The 13879-nt window shown below is 36.8% G+C and overlaps 1 protein-coding gene across 4 annotated transcripts in view; it reads left to right on the plus strand.

The window, feature by feature from the left end:
* LOC150092284 (tyrosine-protein phosphatase Lar-like) overlaps window positions 1–13879 on the plus strand; it is a 1042795-nt gene that overhangs the window by 868473 nt on the left and 160443 nt on the right. For all 4 annotated transcript variants that reach the window (XM_090415047.1, XM_090415048.1, XM_090415049.1 and 1 more), the window contains exon 24: window positions 2289–2509. In XM_090415047.1, coding sequence (XP_090271173.1) covers window positions 2289–2509 — 221 coding nt within the window. The remainder of the gene's footprint in view (window positions 1–2288; window positions 2510–13879) is intronic.

Here is a 13879-nt window from a genome sequence, read left to right on the forward strand (position 1 = left end):
AGAAACCCGAAATTCAGGGGACATATTGCAAAGGTGGTGAAGGTAACACAGAGGATTGCTGCAATTATGAGAAGGACACTGACCTGAAGAGATTAAAGGGTTATCATTCCGTTTTATAAGTCTCTGATCAGACCACACTTAGACTAGTGTTCTCAGATTTGGTCCCCGGGATTTGAGGGGGATAAATTAACTGTGGAAAGGGTACAAAGATGGTTTCAGGACTGTACAATTTTGGTTATGAGGATCGGCTGAGGGAGTGTGGACTGCAGAGTTTGGTGGATAGAAGGAGAGGTGATATGATTGAGACTTTTAAACTGTTGAGAGGTGGTTACAGGGTTGACACTGGGGAGTTCTTTCGCTTGGTTGAACAGTGGGAAGGAGTGATGACAAGGGGCAATCCCTGGAAGTTAGGAAAGGAAACTGTGAGCAAGAGGGTGAGGAGTGGTTGAACCGTGGAATGCATTGCCTGATGGAGTGGTGAAAGCGAGAATGGTCAATGAGTTCAAGGAGTGATATGATAGACTTTGTGTTTCTTAGGGGGGGGGACCCCTCCCCTCGATGAGTCTTGATAGACTTTGTGTTCTTAGGAAGGACCTCCCACGATGAGTCTTTTGACCTCCATGGAGGCCTGAATAATAATAATAATAATAATTTCCTTATTAGATATATGAAGAGCCAAAGGCGTCAATTCGGCAATGTATGACTTGTTTAAGTTAAGGGATATTACATCCCATATCGTTTCTTAGCCGAATAAGAAACTCAAAGAGTTTCATGCCGAATATAGTAGAAAATATATAAAGTTCGGCGATTCCAAGCGTAAGCAAATACCTGGATACTGCAGCAACTGACCCTAAAGGTAGAGCAAGCTGAGGCAACTCATGTCTAAGGTGGAGCAAGCTCCGATCACTATTCTTGATATTTACCCATAATGTGAACTTAGGAGCTGTATTTCTGTTCAACATTATGAGAGAAGGTCACTACCCAGACTGGTTTTGACCTTTATTGAGGTCTCATCAGTGAGTAGGTAGACCTAGTTAATATCAAGTGTGTAGCGAACAGAACTTACAACCCTTCTATGAGTATTGCCGAGAGGTGTCCTAATAAATTATTAGATATATGAAAAGCCAAAGGCTTCAGTTCAGCTCTTCATATATCTAATAATTTATTAGACACCTCTCGGCAATACTCATAGAAGGGTTGTAGGTTCTGTTCGCTACAAACTTGATATTAACTAGGTCTACCTACTCACTGATGAGACCTCAATAAAGGCCGAAACCGGTCTGCGTAGTGACCTTCTCTCATAATGTTGAACAAAAATACAGCTCCTAGGAGATAAGTTCACATTATGGGTAAATATCAAGAATAGTGATCGGAGCTTGCTCCACCCTAGACATGAGTTGCCTCAGCTTGCACTACCTTTAGGGTCAGTTGCTGCGGTATCCTGGTATTTGCTTACGCTTGGAATCGCCGAACTTTATATAGTTTCTACTATATTCGGCATGAAACTCTTTGAGTTTCTTATTCGGCTAAGAAACGATATGGGATGTAATATCCCTTAACTTAAACAAGTCATATGTCGCCGAATTGAAACCTTTGACACCTCTCGGCAATACTCATAGAAGGTTTGTAAGTTCTATTCACTACAAACTTGATATTAACTAGGTCTACCTACTCACTGATGAGACCTCAGTAAAGGTCTGGGTAGTGACCTTCTCTCAAAATGTTGAACAGAACTACAGCTCCTAGGAGCTAAGTTCACATTTTGGGTAAATATCAAGAATAGTGATCGGAGCTTGCAGTTATTTGCTTATGCTTGGAATCGCCGAACTTTATATAGTTTCTACTATACTATATTCGGCATGAAACTCTTTGAGTTTCTTATTCGGCTAAGAAACAATATGGGATGTAATATCCCTTAACTTAAACAAATAATTTCCTTATTATGATTACGAAAGCCAATCTGTGCTAGCCATGGCCTTAAGTTTCTGTAAGTACTGTGGATTATTATTTTTAATATTTTTTCCATTGTGTTTTCTGATGTAATTATCTATATGTTAATCAGATGCCTCTTATGGCTTGTGCTTAAAAGTATAAATATATAACTGTTTTGTTTTATTGTTTATTTTTTTATTTTGATTTATTATTATTTTTTTTATTATTTTTATTTTTATTATTATTTTTTGAGTGAACGTTTTCCAATCTAAACAATGTAAAAAACTTTAATTTTAAAGGGTGGCAATTTTGGTTTACATAACTTATTCTTGTGGTATTTTTCTTTTATAAAATAGAGTCTTTACACAAGTAGCCCCTTCTCAGATAGTCTTAGCTTAGAGATGACAGTTATTTCCAGACCTCCTGTAGATCCAAAGTCTAAAGATAAAACAGATAGACCAGATGTTTCACATATAGATAATAGTGCTGATGAAGCTGGCATTGTGTGGATAGTTGGGCCTATCATTGCTCTTATTCTTATCACGTTATGTGTGATTGTTTTCTTATTGATCAGAAGGTAAGTAGCAAATCTAGGGTACTCTTTCCTGTGAATCAGTAGCATATTCTTTTATTATTATCAGACCTCCGTAGAGGCAAAATGCTCATCACTGGAGATCATATTGCTGAAATGAAGTGCTCACCAAACCACTCGCTGGTAGAAAATTCTCTAGTATAAATCCCTCATCATTCTATATATCTCAATTATATCACTCATCCTCTTCCTTCTCCACCTTTCCCTATCCACCAGATTGCAGATGGCATTCTGTCAGTCTTTCCTCATAACCACAAGTCCTTAGATTTGACAGTGTCTTAGTCACTCATTCCTGGATCATTTCCGAAATCTGTTTACTTCCTCGAAATCTACATCAGGATCTGTGTCAGTGGTCAAAATCTGCCCTAATCAAGGCTTTGAACAGTGGAATTATAATTGTTTTATTTTTACATATCAGTGTCCTGTCTTTGCCATAACTCATTTGGTTGTCTTTGCTTTTCTTGCGACATGCCCTGTAAATTTCTGCCACATCTACCATACTCCCCCAGTGCCTATTTCCCCACACTCTCCTTCCATATATTCTGCTAAATTAATGCACAGTATTTCATCATTGCCTTCTAAATACCTGTCTGTTCTTCCATTAAAACTTTATCCATTATCATCAGCATGTAAGATAAATTGTAATGGTCCTAGAAGGCCTAGTACCACTAGTCATCACTTTTTTCTTTTGAGGCTGCTTCTTGGATTACAAAATGTGCTGATATTTAGATGGTCAATCTCCTACAGCTAACAGTCATTACACTCCAATTTAAATACTAACTTGTAATGTGGTAATCTGTCATAGGTCTCTAGTACATCTGTCACATTGTTGTAGTAAGAAAATTGTTAAATTACAACCTCCCTTTAAAAAAATCCACATCAATCCTAAAAGAGAATTATCCACCACCTACATACTTGTGTAGGTGGTGGATAATTTATATTATCCACCTTAAGGTGGATAACATAAATGATTATATTAAAACAAAAATTACTGCATTAGTAAGAAAAGCTTTTATTTTGTGAAATACAATTTTTTTTTTTTTTTAATTTTGAAGTTGAATAAAAATGCAGAAGTCAACAAAAAAGTGATAGCCAGCTGACAATCTAGAGCCAGTTCTGGCCACTAATACCATATTGCATATCAATATGGTATATTTTAATAGTTTAACCTCTAATAGAGCCACTCTTGTCTTCATTTACTTTTTAAAAGTTTCAAATTCGTAGAAATTTAATATTGCTAATGTGATCCAAATTCTGATCCAAGCATCTGACATAGACATTTGGGATTAAATTCATGGAAATTCTTGAAATATTTCTACTCTTTCATAATTACACATTACCATAAAATGGGCTTTGCTTGTAAAAGCATTAAATATAATTGGTTTCACAAAGTAACACAATACTAAAAGAAGAATCAACATCAGCATTTCTTAGTTCCATAATGGCTGAAAGTATCAGTGAGCTGTAAAGCATTCTGAAGTTCTGATAGTGACAATCAGGAAGTAAATTTGGATCAAACCCATCCAAAGTATCCTGCACTTTTATTATTATTATTATGCTCATATCTCCATGGAATCCATGACTCATCTCCTTAAACTTAAACATCAGTTTAAGCTTAAGAAGATGAGTTTAAATTTAACCACCTTATCCTTGGGACGGGTATGGTTTGGAAGGGCTAAGGACAGCTCCATAACAGGCCACTAGGCCTAATATGTAAAAAGGAAGAAGAAGAAGAATATAAGGACTCCTTAAACTGATGTTGCATATTCCACTCACTCGTGACCTGCTATGAGAAAAATCTGCTCCTTACTTTCCTGATCACTAAACTCTTGTTTAATTTCCATGAATGACCTCTTGTTCTTTCCTTCCATTCCACATACTAAAAAAAAATTTTCTTGTATCTATCCTATAAAACTCCCTCACCAACTTATATATCTCTATCAGATATCTCTCTCCTCCTTCAATCTGACAGATACTATTACCCACAGTTACATAATCTGTTCTCATAATCAACATCCCACTGTCCTGAAATCATCTTAGTTATATAGGCCAGCCAGCCTGACTGGTCTAGTGGTTAACGTATCTGCTCTCCAGCCAAAAGGCTGCGGGTTTGAATCCCGCTGTGGGCATTGATGTTTGTGATTGTGGAAACAGCAGTGGTGGTGATGGATGGTTCGTTGGTGGATTTGAGTGGTGGAGACAGAGTTGTAGAGTAGGTGTCCTCCCTCGATGAGTCTTTGGACTCCCTGGATGTGTCACGTAATAATAATAACTATGAGGTAAATAATAGAGAATAGTTATTTGCTTTTGTAAACCCTTTTTAATGTTTCTTCATCTCATTTAAAGCCAGGAAACTAATTTTGCACAGTAGTCCAAATGGAGACAAATTACTGTCTTATATAACAACACAATTATGTCTTTGTCATGGCGTACTAGTATCCTTTTCATTAATTCTACAGTCCTCTGTGTATCCTCTGAGCCTCAATGCTCTATCACTCCCAAATCTCTTGCTTCCTCCATCTCTTACAGAACATTTTTCCACTACTGTAGTGAACTGCATTTTTCATCTCCTTAGTCCAAAATGCAAAACTTTATGCTTATCAAGTTGAAGAGACATCTCCCATGCCCGTAGTGTCAGCCTATCCAAATCCTCTTGAAGTAATCTTACATCAGAGTTATTTTTCATAACTCTTCCTAACTTTGCATTATCTGCAAATAATGAATACCTCCCTTTAAACCAGAAGCTGTATCATGTATACAAATTATTATTATTATTATTATTATTATTATTAAACAAGACCTCATGGAGTCAAAGACTCATCTGGGAGGTCCTTTTATCACACACACATCTCATCATACCGTGTCTTAAACACACTCAAACTCCTTGCAGACACCACACTCTCAGGCAAGGCATTCCAATCGTTCACAACTCTGCACGAAAAAAACCTGCCTCTCACTTCCCTACTCACACCCTCTTTATACAGTTTCCAGGGATGACCTCTGGTTCTCCCCTGATCTCCCACTATTCTCTGTAGAACTTCTCCACCATTGATCTTATAACAACCCCTTACCAACTTGTAGGTCTCTATCATATCTCCCCTCTTCCTCCTGTCCACCAGACTCTGCAAATTACATCTTTTCAATCTTTCCTCATACTCGACATTCCAGAGGCCAGAAACTACCTTAGTCAGTCGCCTTTGGACCCTTTCCAACATCTCTTCATCCTTCTGAAAACCAGGTGACCAAATCTGGACACAATAGTCCATGTGTGGCCTAATCAAAGCCTTATACAACAGAACAAGAATCTCCTTACTTTTACACGTCAGTGTCCTCCGCATCATTCCCAGAAGCCTTTGTGTTGTCTTCACAATTTTGGCGATGTGTCCCCTAAATTTTAGATCCTTATCCACTATCGCCCCCAGATCTCTTATTTCCTCTACCTCCAACAATATATTCTCACCAAGCATAAATTCTGCATCCCATCTCTGTTTTCCAAATTTTAAAGCCTTACATTTTGCAGCATTGAACTCACATCCCCATTTGCTTGCCCAATCACTCAATTTATTCAAGTCTTCTTGCAAGGCCACAACATCTTCACTACTCTTTATGGTTCGTCCCAACTTTGCATCATCTGCAAACAACTGAATATCTCCATCCAAATCTTTGCCAATATCATTAATATACAAGTTAAATAGTAATGGCCCTAAAACAGACCCCTGAGGCACTCCACTAGTGACTTTTCCTGGATATCGCACCCCCATACACAACTTGTTGATACCCATCAGATAGCCAGTCTCCAATCCAATGCACTAATCTAATATCCAACCCCATCTGCTCTAGCGAAATCCAAGTATATTACTGTGTATCCTTCTCCTCTGTCCAAGGAAGCAGTCACTTTATTGTAATAAGTAAGTAGATTACTGAAACATGACCTCCCTTTATCAAATCCATGCTATCCATCAAAGATTATACCATTGTTTATACTAGGATTCTTTTTGGCTTCATTAGCTAACTGCAGTTCATACCTTTCTTTAGCTACTCTCACCAACCAAGTCACCCTCCTTGCCTGGTCTTTGTAGACCTCATGAAATTGGTTACTTCCACTTCTCTTTTGCTGCCTCCACAATGCCCTTTTTCTCTGTATCGCATGCTTAATCTCTTTATTCATCCATCTCACACCTACTTTATTTAACCTTCTCACCCATGGTATACATTTAGACATTGCATCTACTAGATAGTTTTTGAAAATCCCCCAAGCGGCATTGATCTCTTTTCCAGCTAACTCCTCATTCCACGCTACACCCGCAAGCTGTCTCCTGAGCTCTTCATAATCACCTCCCTTGTAGTTCCACATATACCCTTTTCTCACAGGGGTCCTCGCACTGCTGGCAACCACCCAGGTAATCACCTCATGGTCACTCTCACCAATTGGTGGGTGATTTGACACCTCATTTATAATTACATCCTTCGATGAGATGACCAAATCCAAGACTCTTAATCCTCCTGTGCCCTCTGTTACATACTGTCTGAGGTAGTTATCCCTCAAAAACTCAAGAAACTCATTTTCTTTACTTCCAGTTGCTATCTCTTCATTCCAGTCTATATTGCCATAATTAAAATCACCCATAATGATTAGCCTTTTCTTATTTGCTTGGCTTATTTGACTATACATTTTACTATCAAGTCACTATCAAATAGCAGTAGACCCAACACAGAACCTTGTGGCTCCCCACTTGTCACATTCCCTTTCTGGAACACTGCTTGCCATATAAAATGTGTTGAAATTACTAAAGCAAGATTTTTATTTAACAAATCCATGTTGACTTTTTGAGAGATTTGGAAGGGCTAATACAAAATTTTTGACACCTGATTTTGTATTTCAAGACCTTTACTATGAATCCAGAAACACAAGCTGGTCAGTAATTGATACCTCTGTTTTGGAACCACCTATATAGCAGTACCACTTTACTTTCTTTCTACTCCTCCAGGACCTTTCACATTGCTAGACGTTCATTAAACAACCATATCAGATGTACAGTTAATTCCTTAGCACATTCCCTTAAAATGCATAGTGACACCTTATTTCTTTCTTGACATCAGGTTTCCTTGATATAGTAAGTACTTCACATTCTACTACTTTGGTCCTACTTTGACCAATGTATCCACTCCTGACATATTTCCAACATCATGAAATATGCTAACAAAATAACCATTAAATATTGCTATTGAATCTTCTACCATGCTAACTTCTTTTGCAACAATTACCATTCTTCTAGAGTCACCCTTTGTTTTCCTGGCTATATAACTAAAGAACCCCTTAACATTTTGCTTAGCTTGCTGTCCCAGTCTTTTATTATCTTCTAATTTCTTCTTTCTTGTAACACTTTTCATTTCCTAGTCTGTGTTTTTTTATTCATCATGCAATTACTCACCAGCTTTCCATTTATACATTCTTCTAAGCATTTTATCATTATGCACTTCCCTTCAAATTTCATTATTCATCCTCTTTACACTTATTTATTTATTTATTCATATGGAGTTTCCTCCCTTTTCTCCCCCATCCCTATTGGGGCAAGTTGAGCCCCCTCATGGGGGGGTTAAGTATTTACGACTGTAGATCCGTGTGTTCACGAGGCTGGTTCGCCTGCTTGCAGGATGAAAAACCCCAGATAAACTGGGGGAAAAAACCTTGCTGTCCACGCCCAAGACCGGTTAACTCTATGGCTGAAGAAGATCCTTAAGCTCCTCATGTCGATGACAGGAATCGAACCCAGGACACTCCTTCCCCAGGAATATGGTTGCGAAGCGCAAAGCCACTAGGCTAACCGCATGGACTTCTTTACACTCATCTGTTTCTCTTCCTAAATGTCAGCATACAGTTTTGCAATCCCTGCTTTTTAAGTGCTCTTTTAACACCTTCCAAGTACTATTTATTCCATTTTTTCTAACAAGCTTGTCATACTACTGAATGTTGCTAAGCTTTTATCTGAGTCCCCCATGGTCTCCCGCTCTATAATTCCACATAGTCCCTGTCTTAGGAACAGTATTCTTCTAACCACTTCCCAGTACCACATGGTCACTCTCACCATCTGGGGACTGCATGTAAACTTCATTCACCACCACCACCACATTCTGTAATGCTGTTACTAAATTCAATATATGGAATCCTCATGCGTCTTTGATTATGTGAACACATTCTCTTTTTTTGTTTTTTCATAAATTATATTTTATTTTTTAAATAAAAGTTAATACCTTTGAACATGTCATATTTTATTCATGTTAAAACAATTACCATAAAAATGACATGATTAAAGGTATTAGCTTTTATTTTGGAACAACAGTTCAAATATAATCAATTCACTTTGTTCTTAAGACTTGAAATTAATAGACTGGATTAATAGATTATATGAATTTGGCAATGTTTAGAAAAAGACATTTTCTGATAAATTACTACTAAAAAACTCTTAGTTTTATTATTTTATATTCAAAGGTGGATAAATCTCAGATGTTTTTTTCTTTGTTGTCTCTTCTTAGTAATAACATAATTTTATTTTACAGAATCAATGTTCATTTTAATATCTTACTATATAGAATATGTCTGTATACGGATATGTGCTTTGCATTATGGGATACTAAGGCATTTTATGTGAAGTCATTAGTCTCTCTATATATGAGTTGCCCACTCCTGAAATTACTTCAGGTGCAAACCTTGTTTGCTTACACTTGGATAAAGGATTAAACCAAGAATATAATTTCTTCGCATCTTTAATTTATAGTATAACCTAGTGGAAAAACTTCTGACATACATCTCTAATCCAGAGTATTTTTATAATAAGGTTTGACACCTTTTGGCTACTCATATATGGAAATATGACTTCTGCATTACTTCAACCTTGGTGTCACATCTGGCTCCCACTGATGAGACCATTGTTTTAATTAATGAAATGAAAGCATTTATCATGACACTGCATGAATATTATTATTAAGAGAGACCTCCAGGAAGTCAGGGACTCACCAAGGGAGGCTGTATACTACCCACATCAACTGCCATACTTGTTCTTCAATTTATTCACATTATTTGCATGCACAACATCCAATATCACTCCATTCCAATTTCTATGAGAGAAAAATCTAGTTCTCAACTTCCAACAATGCCTTCTCATCCTTTCCCACCCTCCATAAAATGAAAAATCCATCACCTGAAATCCTGTATGACCTTTCAGAAGTTTGTTAGTCTCAATCATATCACTTGTCTTTCTCCTGTTTGCTAGTGTCTGCAGTCTATAAATTCTCAGTCTGTCTTCATAATCAGTATTCGGCAATCCTGATATCATTTTAACATTCTCCTTTGTACTCTCTCCACTGTATCAGAATAACCACGGAAACCAGGAGACCAGACCTGTACACATTAGTCCAAGCGAGGTCTTATCAAAGCCTTGTAAAGAGGCATAATTACTTCCTTATCTTTACATGCCAAAGTTCATTTCAGCATTGCAGTTATCCTCTGAGTTCTATTTACAATCTTTGCTATATGGCAGTTGAACTTCAACTTCCTATCTACTAAAACTCCAAGATCTCTAGCCCGATCAGTTTCTTCTAGCATAATCCCACCAATATAATATGACATTGAATATCTCATCACACCAAAGTGACTTTACATTTACTAACATTAAATAGACAGCCATTTTCACGACCACAATTCCAGCCTATTCAAATCATTCTGCAAGTATTGCCTTTCGGCTGCATTCCTGATTACCCTGCCTATCTTTGCATCAGCAAATAACTGTATGTCTCTTGTCAAATTGTTTCCAATGTCATTAATATATAGATTTAATAACAATGGACCAAGAACTGATCCTTGTGATACACCACTGGTTACCTTAAATCTTGCAAACTCACATCCCTCATATACCACTTTTTGATATCTGTCAGTGAGCCATCCTCTTATCCACACTAATATTTTATAATCCAATTCCATGTGCTCGAGTTTATGTAACAGTCATAAACTTAGTCGCTTCCTAAGTGTGTCCACATTATCACTGTCACCAACTGGAGGCAGAATAGTTACGTCTTTGCCTTCAGACACTGTAATCAAATCTATCAATCTTTGACCTAGAGTTCCTTTTGTCACATGCTGCTTGAGGAAATTGTCCTGCAACAGTGCAATAAATTCAATTTCATACTTCTCATGAGATTTTGCTGCTAATCTGTGTTTGGATAATTGAAATATCCCATTATGATTACTCTTTTTGCACCCATTATCTTTATTTCATGATTAATTTCTTTGTCTGTAACAACACCAAAAATATTTTTGAATTTGAAGCTATCAAATGTTAGAATGTATCTCACCCCCAGATCACTTCAAACTCACTGCCACATGAAAAACTGTTACTATATTACAGTGAAAGGTCTCGACTCTAACTGGATTCAAGAGTCATCCATTATCATTAGCAGCATGACCTCTTCTATGCTGTCTGTCCTTCCCAAAAATACTGTATCCTTTACACTTGTTACACATGCTAATTGTGTATCCTTTACACAATTAGCATGTCTGCTTTTGATAGCCAGATCTCACTAATTGTTGAGACCTACAATCTGAGGTCCCAACATATTTACCAAGGCAATATTTAAGTAGTAACAAAATACAATCAAGTTACCTGCGACATACAATGACTTTTCTCTCCTTTATAATACAGTACATAAATGCCGCTCCATTATGAAATGTGTAAATTTCATCCCACATAATATTACTGTTGACAAGGGAGATAGGGGTATTTATACTAGCAGAATGCTAACGCAGTTAAATTAGTAGTGTTCCAAAATTTCCAATAAAGATAGTGAATTTCTAAATATCCATAGTACTGTGCCTAGAATCCCATAATTAATGGTTTTATTTCTGCAAAATTAACATTATTCATTTCTGCTCATGTGAGAGGCAGAAGTACACATTTAAAACTTGTACCGATTGAATTGATGAGTTGATGAGTGAAACACTTTCTGATGCTTTGTGTTGTAAATGTGGGCGATTCTGTAAGTACACAAAGTACCATTGCTTATAAATAAAATAAAAATACAAAGAGAAACTGATAACAAGACTATGCCTACCTGGCTGCTTAGAAGTGTAAATCAGATATTCACATGAACTATGAACAGTATTAACTAAATTTATCTGCTATTTCCTAGAAATAGCAGATAAAAAGCTTTTTAAGAAATTGTGTCAATTGGACTGGCACTTTTTACAGATTGTAAGTTGATCATAACAATCAGGTATATAATGTGACCCTCAAATAATTACTGAAAGCCTTGTAAGTAGAAAAAGTCTCTAAAGTGGAAAGAAAGTTACATAGAGCCATAATATAAGGATGATGGTAGAAAAGACATCAAACTATAGACCTGTTTGCATCTTCTGTGGTATTTACGATTTTAGAGAAGGTGATAAGAGACCTGATATATAGAAGTACTGAACTTTCTTTTGTGTGGTATGCATATAAACAGTTTTACATAGTGAAAATATAGCAGAGTATTTCTAAAATTTCAAATTATTTCAGCAGACAGTAGAACAGCTGATTTTAGATTGCAGAGAAATAGTACAGAATTAGAAGCTTCACGGTACAACAACCTTATCTTATTTCCATATTTTTTTTGTCAAAACGGTAAAATGAAGTAATAGATTTTGAATACTGTCTAGAAATGCTTTCAAACCTGCAGAAATTTAGAGTAGTTATGCAATTGAGTTCCAGGAGAGGATGGGGGGGGGGCAGTAAGCATTAGAAAATCTTCAAAATAAGCAAAAATTTTGAATCGTTATGGTGGGGCAGTTTCAAGGGAGCAGAGAGTTACAAGTAGGGTCCCACAGGGCTCAGTACTGGGACCTATATTGTTTAACCTTTATATCAATGACATTGTCAGTGGATTGCAAGGTGATATTCAGTTGTTTGCAGATGATGTGGAGCTGGGAAGGATTATTAATAATAGTGCAGATACGGCAGCCCTGCAAGAGGATTTGAATAAGCTAGATAAATGGGCAAATGAATGGGGTGTCGGTTTAATGCAGCAAAATGTGAGGTCTTGAGGTTTGGGAAACATCGATGGGACACTACATACTCTATGGGAGAAGTTATACTGGAGGAAGTAGGGGAGACAAGAGATCTGGGGTTGATGATTGATAGAAACCTGAAATTTAGGGGACATATTGCAAAGGTGGTGAAGGTAACACAGAGGACTGCTGCAATAATGAGAAGGACACTGAGCTGCAGAGATAAAACAGTTATCATTCCATTGTATAAGACCCTGATCAGCCCACACTTGGACTATTGTTCTCAGATTCGGTCTCCAGGATTTGAAGGGGATAAATTAACTGTGGAAAGGGTACAAAAGCGGATAACAAAGATGGCATTGGGACTGTACATTGATAGTTATGAGGATCGGCTGAGGGAGTGTGGACTGCAGAGTTTGGATAGAAGAAGGAGAGGTGATATGATTGAGACTTTTAAACTGTTGAGAGGTGGTTACAGGGTTGACACTGGGGTGTTCTTTTGCTTGGTTGAACAGTGGGAAGGAGCGATGACAAGAGGCCATCCCTGGAAGTTACAAAAGAAAACTGTGAGCAAGAGGGTGAGGAGTGGTTTCTTTGCATGGAGGGTGGTTGAACCATGGAATACATTGCCTGATGGAGAGCGAGAACAGTCAATGAATTCAAGGAGTGGTATGATAGACTTTGTATTTCTTAGGGGGGACCTCCCCTTGATGAGTCTTGATAGACTTTGTGTTTCTTAGGAAGGACCTCCCGCGATGAGTCTTTTGACTCCATGGAGGCCTGAATAATAATAATAATTCCATATTATATGATATCTTTCATATTATATTTTCAACATATCTACGATGATATGCACTGGATATTATCATAATGTGCATAATACAAAAAAAAAAAAGAAGAGACAAATAATGGATCAACCTGTAAAAGAAATGTCAGTATTTCTTTGTTAGGATGTAACAGTTATCACTGTTACATCCTTACATCCAAAGAATCACTGCTAAAATATCATTGGATATAAATTTTTGATACCAAAAAAACTCACAATTGGAAAAACCGAGTAATGCAATTTAACATTTGTTGTTCATAAAGACAAAAAAAATTGTTTTTTTTTTGTCTTTATGAACATTTCTAAAACTGAAATGTGATGATCCGTATAATGATCTTTTGCTAGGAAAGAAAGCAAAAGGTTATATTTATTTCAATAAATATTGTGTAAAAATATAAATGTTTGACATAATATTTTCAAAGCAAACATTTCAAAATTCATGAAAAAAATTGTTTCTATATTATAAATAAAGTGAAAGAACAATCAGTGCAAC

Source organism: Typopeltis vanoorti, chromosome 26 (assembly GCF_054136105.1).
Source record: "Typopeltis vanoorti isolate ZY-2024b chromosome 26, IOZ_Tvanoo_1.0, whole genome shotgun sequence".
Taxonomy (NCBI): Eukaryota; Metazoa; Arthropoda; class Arachnida; order Uropygi; family Thelyphonidae; genus Typopeltis; species Typopeltis vanoorti.